Source organism: Sus scrofa, chromosome 12 (assembly GCF_000003025.6).
Source record: "Sus scrofa isolate TJ Tabasco breed Duroc chromosome 12, Sscrofa11.1, whole genome shotgun sequence".
Taxonomy (NCBI): domain Eukaryota; kingdom Metazoa; phylum Chordata; class Mammalia; order Artiodactyla; family Suidae; genus Sus; species Sus scrofa.
Genome location: NC_010454.4, coordinates 13,139,811 through 13,158,708, shown reverse-complemented (window position 1 = coordinate 13,158,708; position 18,898 = coordinate 13,139,811). Strand labels below are relative to the sequence as shown.

At 48.3% G+C, this 18,898-nt stretch overlaps 1 protein-coding gene across 1 annotated transcript in view; it reads right to left on the bottom strand.

The window, feature by feature from the left end:
• The window catches only part of PRKCA (protein kinase C alpha), a 386,361-nt gene that overhangs the window by 109,939 nt on the left and 257,524 nt on the right, over positions 1-18,898 (bottom strand). Inside the window, 2 exon segments of the mRNA XM_021066740.1 lie at positions 10,409-10,537; positions 14,378-14,489. Of these exon segments, the coding sequence (XP_020922399.1) occupies positions 10,409-10,537; positions 14,378-14,489 (241 nt within the window).

The following is an 18,898-nucleotide window of genomic DNA, read 5'->3' as shown; positions in this document are numbered from 1 at the left end:
TTGGAGATCAGGGTATTCTAAGGCAAACATGGCCTTAGGGAAATGACACTGGCGACCCTTGTCCTCTCACCCTAGTTTTGCTGCCTCCTGCAAGTATCCAGGGACCAAGCGCCCCTTGGAGTGAAAAACTACATTCGCATCGCTGCACAGAGAACCATGCAGGAGAAACGATGCATAGGAAGACACACCCTGGTCAGCACACATTTGACACTGCGCTCTGCCAGAGAGGCCAGGATGAAGAACCCCAGTTAGGACGTAGATAATGTCACATGCCTGAGAAGATGTAACCTCTTTATTGGTGAGTGTGTTTCTCTAAAGGATCCCAGAAATCATGTGGCTTTATAATTAGGCTAAAACGGGATCATTTTAAGGGGATCCAGATACAGGGCTAACATGGGAAGAACTGCTTGGATTTGGGATGTAGGAGCATGGTATGAGGCTGAGGAATTTTTCTTTTTAAAAACATTTTTTGAGGGAGTTCCCGTCGTGGCTCAGTGGTTAACGAATCCAACTAAGAACCATGAGGTTTCGGGTTCGATCCCTGGCCTTGCTCAGTGGGTTAAGGATCCGGTGCTGCCGTGAGCTGTGGTGTAGGCTGCAGATGCGGCTCAGATCCCACGTTGTTGTGGCTCTGGCGTAGGCTGGCATCTACAGCTCCAATTAGACCCCTAGCCTGGGAACTTCCATATGCTGCGGGTTCGGCCCTAGAAAAGGCAAAGAGACAAAAAAAAAAAAAAAAAAAAAAAAAATTTTTGACATAGTTGATTTACAAGGTTTTGCAATTTTTGCTGTACAGCAAAATGACCCAGTTACACAGACATATACATTCTTTTTCTCATATTATCTTCCATTATGTTCCAACACAAGTGATTGGCTGTAATTCCCTGTGCCATACAGCAGGACTGGGCCACTGGTGGATACTTCCATTGTCATCATCATTTATGCAACACACACATATTAGGCACAAATTCAAGGCACCGGTCTAAGTACAGGAGCTAAGACACCATCTCTGACCTCAAAGCGCTCATGGTCTGGTAGAGGAGTTTGATGTGTAAATAAACCCATCACCACATTGCAAATGTTATAAAGGGTGTGAGGAGAAAGCGGTCCATTTTAGGCAGGGTGTAAAAAGGTTTGGAGAGGCTTCATAAAGGAAACAGCCTGAGTGTTAAAAAAAAACAAAAACAAAAACAAAAACAAAAAAAAAACAACAGGTGTTCCTGATGGAGCAGGGTAAACAGCACAGGTAAAGGTGAGAAGGTGGGCAACGGCCTGCCCGCTGGGGAAATGGCACAGGGCTTGTCTCTACGACGCGGACAGGATGCCAGGGGGTCAGGGTGTAATGGATAAGACTCAGGAAGCAGGCAAAGTACTGGCTGCTGAAGGGGTCGCAGATGCATGGCCCCTGATGCTTAGGAACGTGCCATCAGGAAGGACGACAGCGGAGATAACCCCACCGAAAACACGCCTGTCATCATCACCTGGAAGCATGTGCATCTGGGCGGGGCTGTGCAAGCACTCTCCCGGGACAGGCGCGCTGCTACACAGTTTTTAGCTTAGTGGTTGTTCCTGTTTTCTCATGCAAAGGAGGCACCAGGATGTCAACCACCAGCAAAGCTAGAGATGGGTTCTTCCAAGACTGAGAATTCGAGAGCAAGGACAAGGCTGTGATGGGAAAGAACCAGCTGCAAAGAAAAAGGCCAGAGAAAGGGCTCGGCTGGCACACATCAGGGAGGGGCACCTGGTCCCACGCTACGTCCTCACTTTAAGGCAGGGAAGAGAGTTCAGCCTGGGCGCTGGGGTCAGGGTATCCTCCATTCAGCAGTCAGGTGACCTGGGGGCAGGTCACAGGAGCTCCTGCAGCCTGTGTCCTCAGTTATAAAATGACAGCACTTTTCTGGAAGGGTTTTTGTGATAATAGACAGGAATGCATCCCAGTCAGGGCTCGGTGCGTGCAAGGTGCTTAATCAAGGCCGGTTTCTCTTCTCATGGGATCTGGGCACTCAGACAACTTCAGAGTTTCTGCGGTTTGCACTCCTGTCCCCCTTTCCCATAGCTGCTGTGTTCTGATTGGCTGGCCGGCCGGCTATTAGCATCTCTATCGGGAGCCTGGGCGTTGCCTCACCTGGGACTTCCTTCCAGCTAAGAGTGATTTCTCCCGAGAGCATTTATTATTGATTGATTGATTTTGCTTTTTTAGGGCCACACCCACAGCATACGGAGGTTCCCAGGCTAGGAGTAGAATCGGCGCTGCACCTGCGACCTACACCACAGCTCAGGGCAACGCTGGATCCTTAACTCACTGAGCGAGGCCAGGGATGGAACCTGCAACCTCATGGTTACTAGTCGGATTCGTTTCTGTTGCACCACGGCGGGAACACAGCATTTAAGTGCTGTTTCCACTAGAGCAAAGAGCCCAACCTGACACAGCCTAACCTTTTGGAGGACTGATTTGAAAATTTTCCCTAATGATTAACATTTTGCCCCACACACGTATTTTCAGTTTTTTTTTTTTTTTTTTTTTTAAATTCTGCTAGACCATTTGGAAGTTGCAGCATTTTTTTATTCTGCTAGACTATTTGGAAGTTGTAGCTTTTTTTTTATTCTGCTGGACCATTTGGAAGTTGCAGACATCAGGAAAAACCATCCCTCAACTCTCTCAGCATCCCCCCCCCTCCAGAAGCACACTGTCAGGACCACCCAGAGCTGTCAGGGCGAGACAGCAGCACTCAAGAGCAGACCAGATCTGAATGCCCCCACCTGCCCCAAACGTCCACTGCAGTTACTTTCTCAGGCCCCAAGACTGCATCTGACGATCGGGCCTCTTTAGTTTCTTTACTCAAGAACAGTCCACTTGACTGTTTTTATTTTTCAAGACATTCACACGTCTGAAAAGTCCAGGCTGGTTACCAAGCAGAATGTCCCGATATCTGGATTTGTCTAGTTTTTCTTTTTTTCTCACTAGATGCAGCTTATAAGAGTCTGGCTAAACTATCGGAGGCATATGATTCTGTGTACTTTCTATTACCTTCCATCAGAAGGAACATCCTTGGAGGGTGTCGCCTTGTGGAGGAGGCTGAACGTGATCATAAAGGTGGCAGATAGCAAACGGATAACGTGACTGCACAGGAAAGCATTTAATCCAACGACAGTATTCTGACTACCCTTTGTGGGGCATCACCTAAGGACTTTTTAAAAAAGGCAATGGATTCTCGAGCTTTATGGAGTAGGTTTTACTTGGTAGAGGTGCTGGAATACTGATTCTGAAATTGCCGCAGGTAATGTGGGTAGAGGAGTAAACGGGCATGTTGATGTGCTCAGGCCCCAGGGATCTTACCTAGGGAGAAGGGAGAATGAATGAAGACTGGGAACAATGGAGACCAACGCTGGTCTAGGATCAGAGTTGCGGTGTGAAGTCATTTAAAAAAAAAAAAAAAACCGCCGTGGCGCAGTGGTTAACAGTTCCGACTAGGAACCGTGAGGTTGTGGGTTCGATTCCTGGCCTTGCTCAGTGGGTTAAGGATCCGGCGTTGCCGTGAGCGGTGGTGTAGGTCATAGACGCGGCTCGGATCCCACGTTGCTGTGGCTCTGGCGTAGGCCAGTGGCTCCAGCTTGGATTAGACTCCTAGCCTGGGAATTTCCATATGCCGCGAGAGTGGCCCTAGAAAAGGCAAAGAGACAAAAAAAAAAAAAAAAAAAAAAAAATCCTGCTTCTGTCTCCTGAAAGAGCGTAGATGTAGGAACGTCCCAGGAGCCCTGAGCACCTCCAGCACCTGACCTAAGATTCCTGTGACCGTTTTCCACTAAAACCCTCCAGTTTCCTCAGAGACATGGCTGGAGGGCACAGTAAGCCCTTGTATTTGGGAAAGAAAGGACATCCTGGCAAAATGGATGGGTCATGCCAGAGGGAAAAAGGCCAGCGTGAAGGGGCTCCTGCTGGCCATCCTTCAAACAAGAAGAACATTACACAGACAGTAAAAAAGGACATTACACAGACATTTAAAAAATGTCAGGGGACATAGGGAAAGCGTTTCCTTCAGATGAACGCCAGCGACTGAACACAGAAGACTCACAGAATTAGAAAATCACCGTTTTGCAACCATCACTATAGTAATTCTCATCCATGGACGCTCAAACCACTGAGTGAAAGGGTGCTGGTCTCCAAGCGCAACGTGCAGACTCCTTATTACTTACACATCTCAAAAGGCGCCTTTGCAGTGGAGGGAACCTGATGAAAACACCCCAGGTGGGTGATCAAAGGCAGCATCAGCGATGAGGGACCAGGTGGCTCTACCTGTGGGTATATCCTCTACCCCTCACTCTATCCCAAACCAAAAGACCAGCCACTTGAGTTGCATCATCTTCTGTGCTCCTGGGCTGAATCTAAATCCCACGCCAAGCTTTCACTGAATAGAAATTACCTCTAAGGAATAGTTTTTCCTTTCAGCAAGTGGCTTGATCCAACCTCTCCTTGCTGGCAACCCCAAACTAGCCATTATATTCAAAAGCTTTACGCCATTGGGAAAAGCATCGGCACAAAGCTTCTGGGCAAGCTTGGCCCACCTGCCATGCCCCCTCTCCCAGAATCGACAGAAAAAGGCGAGGGTCCCGTGACCCTCAGAGTCACGCCTGGAGTTCAAGGTGGGAGACCGATGCTCTGCCCCTGTTGAAAACATAGCCAGTTGGGATTTTAAATCCTCCTGTTTGAAAAAGAAGTACTTAACCCGGCGCTATTAAGACATGACTCCCAAGACCGGTGCAAACTCTAAACGGCGATGACCGTGGCCCCAACCCCCTGAAAATGGAGACAGGTTCCCCTTCAGCTCCCCCCACTGCACACTCGGGATCCCTGGAACCCCAGGCTGTGTTGGGCTTCCTGCACCTTTACCTAAAGAATCCTTTCCCCACTGGTCCCCTGTCATTCTTCTTCCGGCCTTAATTCCCCCCAAAGACCACACATTCCCTGATAAGGACTATGTCTTAATTATCTTAGCCTCCCTCCCCAGTGCCTGGCAGAGAGCCTGACACACGGCTAATAAATGGATAACAAATGGTCAAATGAAAGAAGTTATGACTGTTACACTCTGTTGCAACTGTGCCCTGAGGAGCTGGACGAAGACACAGAGGGATTATTACTGTTTTCCTCAACAACAGCATGGTGGCGAGTCTTGACAGCTGGCGGAGTAAGACAAAGGCACAGAAGGGCACAGGGCTCTAGAAGGTAGATGGAAGGATGCGATCTGCAGGCTTTCCGGGAGCGCAGACCCTGCAGGAAGCCTTCCCCTCCCCCACGGAACTCAAGCTCCACGTCAAATTAACAGCCCCAAGTATTTGAGAAAAATCAAACTCTTCTGCGGGACGATCTGTCTGTGGGAGAGGTGTGTTCCTGAAACAGCTGTAAAATACACAATATTTTTTCCACTTACTTACAACATTAAATTGAAAATTTGCTCCCATGAGGGATTTTTTTTTAAACCACTCCTTCAAACCAAATAAAAAGTACACAAGAATGAAGGAAACCTATTAACCTCATGTATTGAAAAGGGAAAAAAATGACAGATAACATCAGCACCACTGCCCCAAGGCAAAAAATAAAAATACACCATGAAAATGGGAGCCTTTCCCATAAATACCGCACCAATCTCGGAAAGAAATTGATCTCTGGTTTCAAAAGGGTGATTTCCATCCCAGAGAAGGAGTCCATGGGGAGTTTCTGTTTTACTTTGGGGATTATGTTCCCTTGGAATGATTCTGCACAGGTAAAATGGAAATGGAGTTAATCTAACAATGAACTCGGCCGCTTAGGGTTTAAGTGCATTTTCCAAGAAATCACTTGCATTTGTACCATAAGATCTGCTCATTATCGTTTATTGTTTATATCTGTGTTCTCTTTAAAGCCAGGCAACTTTTTTTATCCCATCTCAGCCCTCAAATAGCTACAGTCCTTTAGGCTCCTCCTCTGCAGAGTTCCCCCCCCCATCACCCCAGCATCTCCCAGTTGCTTACCATCGGGCACCCACATCATCGAGCACTTAACTACACATTGACCTGGATTGTTCCTTAATTCCTCCATACATTAGTCTCTTTTCCCCGGGGTTCTAAGGCCCACATTTAGACCTTCTGTCACTTAAAAGAACGTGTGGGGTGCTGAATAGGGGGGTTAGCAAGTATGTATGTATGTATGTATTTATTTATTTTTAGGGCTGCACCTGCAGGATATGGAAGGTCCTGGGCTAGGGGTCGAATCAGAGCTGCAGCTTTCGGCTACACTGGATCCTTAACACACAGAGTGAGGCCAGGGATCGAACCTGCATCCTCATAGATACGAGTCGGGTTCTTAACCTGCTGAGCCACAACAGGAATGCCTGTGGGTTTGTTATTTATTCCAATAGACACTCTTTAAATAATGAGAGAGACTTAGGAGTTTCAGGGCCTATGGGTGTGGGAGTCCAACCTGGGCTCAAACCCCAACCCCCATCACCTTCTACCTCGTAACTTGGAGCAATTTCCTTCCCCTCTCTTAGCTCATTTGCTCAACGAGGTACCCTGTGGTACTGTTTTTGAAGGGTCAATGAAACAACGACTCTGAGGCACTCAGCACAGAGAAAGAGCCAGTCCTACCCATGGACAGTAAGTAGGCAGGAAGTACTCCATCAAAGGCAGCCAGTGTTTTTGAAACCATTTGTCAAGACAAACCGATGCCTGATCTACTGGGTTATTAGGAGGTGGTCTGAGCAGGTGATACAGGAGGCAAGGCAGGAATGGCTCTGAAGGGCTCTGCTTGGTATTCCTCGCCGTCCTTTCATCCTAGAAAAAGCAAGTCTAATGTCTTCCACTCTTTTTTCTTTGTCTTTTTGCTATTTCTTGGGCCGCTCCCGCGGCATATGGAGGTTCCCAGGCTAGGGGTCCAATTGGAGCTGTAGCCACCTGCCCACGCCAGAGCCACAGCAATGCAGGATCTGAGCCGTGTCTGCAACCTACACCACAGCTCACGGCAATGCCGGATTCCTAACCCACTGAGCAAGGCCAGGGATCGAACCCGCAACCTCATGGTTCCCAGTATGAGTCGTTAACCACTGCGCCACAACGAGAACTCCTAATGTCTTCCACTCTTGAAAACAATTTCTAGTGACTAACATAGGTACCAATTTCCCACAAATTTATCAGGTACGATGAAAAGACGTGACGACGCTGACACTTACACCAGGGTTAGGTAAGGACAGTTTCTTACCCACCAGGGCTGCTGGGTGAAGGGGGTACAGAAACTCTACCACTTCAGCAACTTTTTCTCTTGTTCCGTAAGCTCTTCTCCTTGGGGTTCATTGTTTATATTTCTGTTCTCCTTGAAGTCAGGCTAATTCTGATTCTGAAAATCTAAATTCAGTCTAAATTAAAAGTTTCAAAGAGATGGTTACTAATTAGTTATTTCCTTTGGTTTGGCTTTCTATATTTAGGACTGAATTTCCTTCACACGGAAAACAACTGTACTTTTCAATTAGACGTGCTGTGGACTGAACACGGGTGCCCCCAAGTTTGTAGGTTGAAGCTGCACCCCCTGATGGTGATGGTATTTGGAGATGGGGGACTAGGAGGCATGAGGTCATAAGGGTGGGCCCTAGGGCGGGACTAGTGCACTTAGGAAGCCCTGCAGTTTGCTCCCTTTCTCTCTCTAGGACTCCCGAGCTCCTTCTCTCTCTCTCTCCCTCTGCCAAGCGAAGACACAGCCAGGAAGAGGGTTCTCTCTGGGAACCAAACTGGTGGCACCTTGATCTTGCATTTCTCAGCCCAGAACTGATGGGCTGATAGGTATTAGAGTAGCTCGAGCTAAGACAACATTTCAGTTCTTACTGATACTATCAGTAAAATAGCTCTACTTCTACCAATAAATAGGTAGAAGTATTAAATTTACCCACTAAATATTGAATAGTAATATTAAATATTATTACCTATTAATAGTAATATTAATTTAACCACTAAATTTACCCACTAAATTTACCTATTAAAAATTGAATAGTAATATTAAATGTTGCCTATTAATAGTAATATTAACTGTTATTACTATTAACTGTTATTACTATTACTATTGTTATTAAGTCCTTTACTTAAACTGTTATTGCCTATTAAGTACTTTACTTAATAGGTAATAACTACCAGTAATTTATTTACTAATAATATTACATTATTTAATTACAAATATAAGTAATTACTACTCATATTAAATATTACCTAAATATTGATATTAAATACTACCACCTATTAAGCATTACATTTACATATTAAATTTACCATCAGGGTGACTCTGGGCATGTCATTTCTCTGTGCCTTGGTTTCTTCATCTATAAGGACGATCCATTTCCATGCAGGTTTAAGTAGGTTAATTAGGTAAAGTGCTTAGAAGGTGCCCCTTTTGTGGGATGTGCTCAGTGAGTGAGAGCTGCTGTTGCTGAAATCACAGTCCTGGAGCAGAGATGTTATCTCTGCACAAATGTGTGAAGCTCTAACTCAGTTGAGGGTGTCCTCCCCTAAGACGGTTTATGGACCACGTTCAGCTCTTGGCGATGGTGGAGTCACTGGCACATGAGCCCTGGGAGAATGCTCCTTGCTGTCCCTGCACGGTGGGCCTTTCCCTTGGACCGCACACCAGGTGCCACCCCAGCCAGGACCTGGGCCCTTCGGTGAAGCTTTACACCTGCAAGGCTCCCGAGGCTCATAGAAGAGTTTGGAAACATCAGACAGCACCGCATGGAGACGCACGGGGCCGGCCTAGCACGCACAGCGTGTGTTCTGCTGTGTTCAGAAGTACAGTGCGAGAGAGACGAACACTGAAAAAACCTGGCCAGGTATGCCTGCCTTACAGGGCGCTGTGAACCTCGCAGGTGAGCGCTGACTATTCACCTGGGATGTCTCTCATACCGCCACCGGTAGCTTATGAAATGAAGGGAAAACTTGCAAAGTTTAGCCAACAGGCATTCTTCTCTCTCCATGCTGCTCAATCCCCGACCACCTAACGGTGATAATGTTCTAAACTGCAAGCTCCGGATCCCAATACGTGACTGACAATGGAGGAGCCTTAGTGGAAAACAGAGAGAAGTGAGTGTGGGGCTGTGACAGTGCTGACACACTCGTGGTCCCCAAGGAGTCTGCCTGCTCTGGGCAGAGGGACCCCGGCTGTCAGCCCAAGGGGACCCACCAATAGCATCAGTCCAATGAAAGGGGAATGAGGGTGACAACAGCAGTCCCAAATGCAAGGGGGCAGGTAGGACAGTTCGGAGAAAATGAAGGACCTTCTCTAAAGCAAAGTCACAAGAGGTTCTGTGTCTATGACTGGGATTTTACACACGATCCCAGGGTGACCATCAGCTATATCCGCTTTGCTCCACAAGGTTGTGTGGCAGCAAAGTGTGTTGACTCTCTCCTAGCAAAACCTAGACATCCCTTGTTTGAGTTCCCTAAATTCCTAACCAAAAGGACGGCACTGGGTTAACAAACAAACAAAAAAACCACTTGATTATTTTTCAAGTGTCCTTGTCAAGGCAACGGGAGTTAGTGGTGGTACTGAGGGGACCCAAGAGCCAGGAAACCAGGCTGACACCCGAGGGATTAAACCATAAATCAACACAGAGGGGGTCATGGCACAGATTTGTCCAGTCACGCTGAGGACGCTGGGCCGATGAGCCTCCGGGAGACCCTGACTGGGTGTGGATTTGGGGCCAAAACCAAGGGAAAAGCTGTGCTCTGACAGTGCCCCTCCCCACTGCCCGAAGGAGGGTGTGTCCCAGGGCCTGGCTGTTTGTAAGCGGTGCGTGTGGTGGGATAGCGAGAAGCACAGGGTCTGGAGTCTGATGCGGTTCCAATCCCGGCCCCTCCTGTACCCCCTGACACTGCAAAGTGCCCATCCCTCTGTGCTCAGCTTCCTCCTCAGGAACGTGAGGCTAATCGTTGGGCAGTGGTGAGCAATGAGTTCACCCGTGGACCGACTCAGCTCCGGCCCAGCACGGAGGAAGGGTTAACACCCAGGGGCGGTGGCTGTTACATCCTGGTGGGCTCCTCAGGTCATCAGAGCCACACACCCTTCAACATCGAATCATCCGTCCGCCTCCCCTCGCCCCAGGTCTACCTTCACCAGTGGCATTTTGCGTAGCTGACTTCCGGTCACCCCATCACTGGGGGAACAAGACGTGAGCCACGCTGTCAGAGTCCCGTGCTCCACTGGAAGGTTGTGACTCCAGGAGATGCTGAGCATCTGGGAATTGGGCGCACAGACCCCTCTCTTGGGAGACGTGTTAAGGAGAATCAGGGGCTCTGCATCTGGCCAGCCCGGGCCACTGAGCCCTGTCCCGGGGTCACTGCCCCGGCCCAAATGCCCGCCGAGAAGCCACGTGCCTCCCACCGCACACGCACGCCTCACCTGTGACGTGGAGCTTCTCGTCGGTGACCTCGGCTTTCAGGTAGATGCGCCCCCTCTTCTCCGTGTGGTCCATGCCGCAGAGGCTGGGGACGTTGATCACACACTGCTTGTGCACGTTCATGTCACAGGCTGTGAATCGAGGCAGCAGAGGGTGAGGCTGGGCAGACGGATGCACACCAGCACCACCCCCTCAGTGTTTTGGTTTAAGAACAGACGTGAAAACGAGCTGCCCGCGAACTTGATGCTCTGCGATAATGCTTCTGGTGACATCAAGAACTGTTCACAGATGTCCCTTCCAGCAAGGCTTCCTGTGAGTGACAAGATCCTTAAAATACTCGCACCACAGTCAGCCAGGCTTAACTGCAGCAAAACACCCCCTTGCCAGGTCTTCTCTGGGTGTCTCAGGTATTTAACAGTATTCAATATTCGAATAGGTAAACACATATCAAGGGCAGGCTGGTTCACATTTTATATACACAGAGGCCAACCATATGCACACTGACATTTAGAGGATTCTTGCAGTTCCGTCGTGGCTCAGTGGAAACAAACCTGACCAGGATCCATGAGGACCGCAGGTTTGATCCCTGGTCTTGCTCAGTGGGTTAAGGATCCGGCACTGCCATGAGCCGTGGTGTAGGTCACAGACACAGCTTGGATTTGGCATTGCTGTGGCTCTGGAATAGGCCGGCGGGGACCACTCCCATATGACCCCTAGACGGGGAACCTCCATGTGCCGTGGGTGTGGCCCTAAAAAGACAAAAATAAAACAGAGGATTCTTTCTGCCAAAGAATTTCTTGTGCCTTTCTGAGCTCACTTCTCAGAAAGAGACTCTGTGGGGCTGACTCTGGGAAATTGAAAAAAAAATGTTCCTTTCCTCAGCTAACTCTGTATTTCCAAGGAGGCCTAAGTACATTGCTTTTGCTGTTGTTGTTGAAAGAACCTGTGTTTGATACTTCAAACCTGTCTTCAAATATTTAAATATTATTCTGAGTAAAACAAATACACGCCTGGCGTGATCAGCCATTCCTCACCAGCTGACATTACGTGGGCGAGACAAGGGGAGGATCAAAAAAAGATCAGTCTGATTGCAGTGAACTCAAGAAACCCTGAAAAGAATTCTGTGCAGTGAATACACACATAAGACAGGGTGGAGGTGTTCCAGCTCCACTGTCCTTGTACTCCCAGGCTCCCAGAAGGAGGGGTGGCCACGGGGATGCTTACAAATCCTCCAGGGGACACTCCAAGGCTCTTCAGGGGAGCCTTCCTGAGGTTTCATCCTCAGTGGTTACCATGGTGAACTAAACTGCAAGCAGCATCACGGGTGATGGATGTCTGCGACAATTAACCATCGAAGGGGGAGAACAATTACTTGGTTTGCAATTGTTTGGGCTGCTAGTCCCAAAGGTAACTCTTCAAAATCATGTACCTGGACTCAGATGATGCAGAGACTCCTGAAAAGCTGTGCTATCACTTGTGTGGACCAGATCACTTAAGTACTTGGGCAGAAGGTTCACCTTAAAGGAAATAAATGCCCGAGCCTCCGGGAAGGATGTGGAGGACAGGGAGGGCGCCGGACGTCGAGGGCACCAGGCTGTAGTCCTGACCGGCTCTCCTGTGAGTGGCCTGTTCATCTTGGGAAGCCCATTTGCTTTCTGATTCCATTTCCTACTCTGCACTCTATGAGGCCAGCCCACACAAGGGCTTGCTAACTTTCTTTCCACCCAGCAGAAGTGTCTAGAGCGTCACGACCCTCCAGCGTGTGAGGGGCCAGGAAGAGGGCTCTTCTCTGCAGGAGTCAGGGGAGGATCTGGGTCCTGGCACCCATCTGCTCCTTTTCCTCCTGCTTCCAGGAAGGAGCAGAGGCGGTGGCCCCAGAAAGCCTGGGGCTCCAAGGAATAGAGTTTAAAACAAAAACAAGACACGCTGGGGTAGGTCAGTGGTTTTCAACATTTTTAGCAACAGAACCCATCATAGAGCCAAAATCTTAGGCAGAATCCCAACATAAACCAGATGAGTGTTATTAGCATTCATTTACTTAATACACTCCCATCTATAACATTTATTTGCTATAAAGACATTCCTGGATAACCGATAAAGCTCTCTGATTCCAACAAAATTTGGAAGCCAGCTGTCAGGGCTGCTAGGTCAAGACTCAACTTGAGTAGTAGTTCAGCCTCAGTTGCTCATTTATTTCTGTATTGTGTTAAAGTCGGACAGCACCCCCCCCCAATCCTGCTCCATGCAAAAGAGTCTGGGCAATTGGTACCACTGGTTAAGGGCGTGCTTCATGATCCTGGCAGGAGAAACGTGATGGCCCATTCTGCCCACTGAGTGAAGCCGGCAACATTCAGTCTTCAAGGTCACCTTCAGTTCACTGGACTCATAAACATCCTGTGTGCAACAATCCGAGTATTCATTTTTCTTTGTTTTTTTGCTCTTTAGAGCCACACCTGTGGCATATGGAGGCTCCCAGGCTAGGGGGTGAATCGGAGCTACAGCTGCTGGCCTACACCACAGCCACAGCAACGCCAGATCCGAGCCACTTCTGTGACCTACACCACAGCTCATGGCAACACCAGCTCCTTAACCCACTGAGCGAGGCTGGGGATTGAACCCGCAACCTCGTGGTCAGATTCATTTCTGCTGAGCCACAATGGGAAATCCTGGGTATTCATTTTTGTTCCAAGTTTTAAAATAGTTAAAAGTGTATTTACAAGTGCACCTAGAATCCACACTTGCAGAACCCCCGAAAACTGTGTTTGGAATCTGAGCATTTCTCAAAACATGGAAAGCCAGCCTTGAAGGCCACCAAGGTCTCATGAGGCTATTAAAGTCCACAGCCATGTAAGGTGAAGCAGCCCTGCGTTCTGAGAAACCATCCATCTACTCCATCAAGTCCGTATGTCTTTATTTTTATGTACAGGTGACCCTTGAGCAACACGGGTCCACTGACACTCGGGTTGTTGGCAGTAACTATACAGTTAGCCCTCGGTATCTGCTGGCTCTGGGGCTTGAACATCTGCAGATGCTGGTGTCCACAGAAGGTCCCGGAACCGAGCCCTTGCACACACACCATGGCCTGATGATATCTGTGCCTTTCCTCCATGTCGGGATTCACGTCGAAGGCTTCTGGCCACTGTAGCAGTCACTAAGGAGTGACAGCATGCTGATGTTTCCATAACACTTCCCTGTCTACTAGGAAAACAGGCTCAGTAATTACCTTTTATGTCCTAAAAATAAAATCTTGTTGAAACAAATAAATAGCCCGGGGAATCTCATTACGTGAGAATAAACAAAGCAAAGAGTTTTCCACAGTTGTTTTTCTTTCCTCCTGTTATTTGGTAGAAATACATACAGAACAAAAAAAAAAAAAAAAAAAAAAAAAAGAGAGAGAAAAGAAAAAAGAAAAAGAAAGAAGGAAAGAGAGCAGATATCGTCCTCATTAGCGGTCTTCATGGACTGACAGAAATTTGATCTGTCCACAAACATGCAGGGCAAGGGAACTTAAGAAAGATCCCGGCCCTGTTTTTATTTTCGTTGTGGTTTCAGTTTTAAGGAGAGCCTACTGGATTTTTCCACAGTCCGCCCACTAATTAGAGACACAGGAAGATAATGGATGCTTAGCTTATTTTGAAGCCTCACCAAATGTGGAATCCAGGGGTGGGGAGCATCTCTCCACACATGGCATTTGCGTTGGGGTGGGGCTAGCTTGCATTTTTACGGTGATTAAAGATTTCTACCACGAGAAACTGTGACAAGCACCGACTTCATTAAATCGGGTGCTTTTGGGGGGGGATTCCTAATTAGGCAATTAAGTAGTTTAATAAACCAGAAACTTTGACAGTGGAGAGATTCTGTATTTTCTCAGCCGGGGATCTATCTGAACGAATTCTACCGACGAGCTGGTGCTCGGCCAACCCTGGGCGTACGCTACAGAACCTCAGCATCTCCCGGAAAAGAAAACTTACTGTCACATTTCATCCCTTGATGGATAAGTCCATACAGCAAGGACCCGCAGTGGTCGCAGAAGGTGGGGCTTCCATACGTGTGGATCTTAAACTTGTGCTTGCTCCGGGGGTCCTAAGGGGAGAAGAAGCACACCGTTCACTCCAGTCATGAAAGGACCGCAATTCTGGACTAAGCCAAGCTCAGCACCCCCCGCCCCCGCCCCATCTTTATGTTAACAGTCAACGACACCACACGAGGCGCCATTCTCCGAGGTCACACAGCAGAGGCGGCACAAGATCAGAGTGTCTCTGTGATGATGAAGGGAACCACCCTGGATCCGTTCAACAGAGTTTTGGTCCATTTCCTTTTGGGCAGCATTTCCAGAAACATAAGACCAGAGATGCATGACCCAAACCAACAAGGATGTCTTCCTGCTTCTGCGCTGTTTCCAAAGCATTGTATGCATGTGCACAGGGCAACTCCAGCGCAATCAGACAGAAACTGGAAATGCCCTGAATGTCTACATCCCGTAGCCCCCTGCTGCAACTTCTCCTTTCCAGCACAGCCTACAAATTACTGAAGGTATGAGAAGGCAGCCTTTTTTTCAAGTAGTTGTTTTTGTTCCTGGATCCACAGGTAGACGACGGGTGAGTAAAAGCTACCTACAGCACACCATAGCAATTAAACAACAGGGACTCTGGAATTAGACTTCTTGCATTCAAATTCCAGTTCGATTACTTTCCAGAGGCATGACCTTGGACAAATGACTTATCCTTTCTGCCTCGACTGTAAACTGAGAGATTAACAGTGCTTGCTTCATGTGATTGTTACAAAGACAAAACAAGTCCATCTTAGGAAGGGGCTAAGAAGGGCAAATCCACGTAAAGCATAAGTTCCTCTGCTTCTTGCACCTCTGTTTATAAATACGCAGGAGGGTTGCACTAAAAGATCCTATTTGAGCTACGTAACAATTTCATTCTCAACATGCCCACGTCAGGACCCTTCCTCATTCAGTTCTTTCTTCCAAAGCATTCTTGTGGCCTGAGCAGTTGCCACCATCTGAATGATGGTGATGGGGAGAGCAGGAGACCAGGGGCTCCACGGCAGACAAGGAACCTGGAGGTACCCTTCAGTCCAGGGTTTCTCCAACGCAAGATGTTCAAAGATATGCTCGACTTGTGACTTTCTCACAGCCCAGGTGCTGGGGATTGAGGGAATTCCAAAGGTGATTTTGACTTTATAATTTACCTTTTGGTTGACTTTGGAACCTTAAGTCTAAGCCACATACACATCAATGAATTCTGATGAGTACGTTTTAAAGATGGAAATTTAAAAATTTTTTTTCTTTTTAGGGCTGCACCTGGGGCACATGGAAGTTCTCAGGCTAGGGGTTGAACTGGAGCTGCAGCTGCCAGTCTTCACCACAGCCAGGTCAGATCCAAGCCGCACCTGAGACCTATACCACAGCCTGCAGCAATGATGGATCCTTAACGCACTGAGTGAGGCCAGGGATTGAACCCGCAACCTCATGGATACAAGGTAGGTTCTTAACTCAAGGAGCCACAACAGGAACTCCTAAAGAACTGAAACATTCTAGAATATTCTAATCATACAGAATAGTATAAATAACAGTAAATCAAACATATAGGCAAGCTTGATAAATGTTAACATTTCCTTTTTTAAAAAAATTATTCTCATTCTATACAGAGGTTAGTGATTCGTGCCTATCAGAGATGGGGGCTGACCAACATCAAAGCCTTTAACCCTTGACTCGCATCCAAGGGCTTTCAGAAATGTACCAAGAATGAAGTTCTGTCTCCTAACATCATTAAAATTATAAAAAAAAAAAATTTACAAGATTTTTTTGAAATGAGACCGCTACCTGTTTTGTAAATAAAGTTTTAGTGGAACACAGCCATGCTCATTCATTGACATCTTTTCTGGGGCTACAGTGGCAGAGTTGAGTCGTTGTGACAGAGCCCGCATGGCCCATGACGTCTAAAATGCTAACTGAGAGAGTCCAAAATGCTTACAGAGAGAGTTTGCCAATCTCTGCTTTACGACCATGGCCCTACAAAAGGCACCAGTGTCAACCTGAAACTTGTTAGAAATGAAATTCTTGAGCCCCTCCTCAGACCAACTGAGTCAAGCTGCGGAAAAGGCCTCAAGGTGTTTCAACACGCCCTGCTGGTGATCCCAATGTGGGCAGACAGAAGGTGGAGAACCACTGCTTTGGAAGGTTCCTCAACAACCTTCCTGGGTGCCAGGGCGCCTATGTGTCTTTAAATGATTAACCGTAGTCGAGGCAGGTCACTAGAGTACTTCCAAAATGTCTTTCAGGGTGAGAGGACTCCGCACCTCTTTGGGGAGGTTACTCTTCCTAGCCGGCAGGAGCCGTGAGCACGGACTGAAGTGTGGCCTTAGCCCGCCACCATTCGAGCAGCCCACCCACTTTCCCAATATCCCAGGACGCTGGGCAAAATGTCAAGGTCGCAGGCCAGTGTCGGCATCAATTGTCAGTTTCCAGTGCGGACCGTAAAGGCTGTATCCCACCACGTGGAGGGCAAAGAGGATGCCAGGGGAAAAGACACAGCCCATCTCCTCCACAGAAGGCAGGCATCAACAACTGGTGTTAAACAAATACAGCATGGCAGCTCCCTCGCGGCCCTCCAAAGCCAGGGTACCCCAGGCAGCTCCAGGGCAGCTGTCCCGCCAGCTGGCTGTCACACTAATCTCCGCTGACATGGCACACAGGCAACCTGCTTTACTTTTCAGGAAAATCTAAGGCTACTGGTCCAACCCCCACATGGCATCTCTAGGCGCTTGCCCTTTGGAGGTGGAGGAAGAGGAAACCACGGCTTCCGTGTCCTGGTGAAAGCTGGAGAGTGACCAAGTTCCTCGAGCCCTCGCACCTGAGATCACAGGTGTGGCCAAGGGCGTTTTTATGACAACACCACCACCACCACCACCACCACCACAACCCGCGCTGGCTTGCGGATCCTCACTGTGTGCCGGGGGCGGGGCGGGTGCTTTGAGATAGCCAAGATCTCTCCTCCAAGAGGAGGCATTTGCCAGGATCCTGGAGACCTGTGTTCTGACCCCAGCCTTGACGCAAACTCAGCAGCCTCAGAGAAGTCACGCCATTTATTTACAAAGCAGAAATAAAACCCGTCTGTCCGTGTCCTAGCCAGGGGGTGAGGCTTAGGGAACATAAGAGAAAGGGCTTTGCAACCGGAAAAAACTCTGGACCAGAATAAGAGAAGGTGACTGCCAACAATAACAAAATTGCAATCGACTCCAAAGGATCCAAAATTTCCCAACTGGGCTTGAATGAGAGGAAGGACAAAGCCGATCGACTGCCGCGCTCACAGGCGGCTGGAGCAGAGGCCAAGTGGGCAAGGCGGCCCAGGACTCCCTCTGTGGTCCTCAGCTCCTTCCCTGTGCCCCGGGCTTGCCTTCCAGGGCACCAACCGGCGCCGTGGGCTAAGTCGTGGGCCCACCTGCCGCCCGACCGGCCCACGCGCTGTCTGGACCATGTGGACCACCCCCCGCATCGCAGAAATGACTCAGGTGCAGGGATGCTTTTTCGGGTCTGATGACCCTCACCTCCTCCGACAGAGGAAACCCCAGCGTTCGCCGAAGAGCTGTGACACACGGAGAGCTGCAGAAAGCAACTGTCCTGAAAGCCTCCCCGGCTGAGTTTCCATCGATACATCAACAGCCACTACCTAGTGGCACATTATTGTTTTTTAAACTCTTAATGAAGTATTTAATATCACCACACATCTGATGTAACACATACGCATTGAAAGCCTCAGATTTGGCCTGCGTGCAGTTTATGCAAACCAAATGTAAAAATTAGCGGTTAAGAGCTCTGATTCTGCAGCTTGACTGCAGACTCACTGGCTGGGTGACTTAGGCAAGTTACTTACCATATATTCAAGGCTCGGTTTCCTTACCTAGGGGATGGAGTGAAAGCACTTACTCTTAGGGTTGTCATGAGGAGTATGTAAAATTTCTCTTTTGTCTTGGGTTTTGGGGGGCTGTGCCTATGGCATGCAGAAGTTCCCAGGCCAGGGACAGAACCCATGCCAAAGCAGTGACAATGCTGGATCCTTAACCCATTGAGCCACCAGGGAACTCTAAGATTTCTTACAAAGCCCTCGGCAAAGTGTTTGGCACATCGTACGTGCTCAGTAAATGTTAGACGTTTTACTTCTTTGGGTTCTGAGTTCCTCCTCTGGAACCTGAGGGTGTTGGACTGGATTCAGGATCTTTAACGTGAGATTCCATGGAGCCCTATGGCTATGTCAGGAGGTGTCCGTGGGCTGCTGATGGGAGAGGGAGGCTGCTGCTAAAATAAAAACCTGCAAACACCTGGATAGGGGATGTCTTTGATCCTGTCTTGCTTTAAAAAAGAAACCTAACAAGCTTTTAATTTTTTATTTTGGAATAACTAAAGACTCAAAAGAATTTGCACAAATAGTTTAGACTGTTCCCACACACTCTTCACCCTGCTTCCTCCAGTGATAACATCTTAC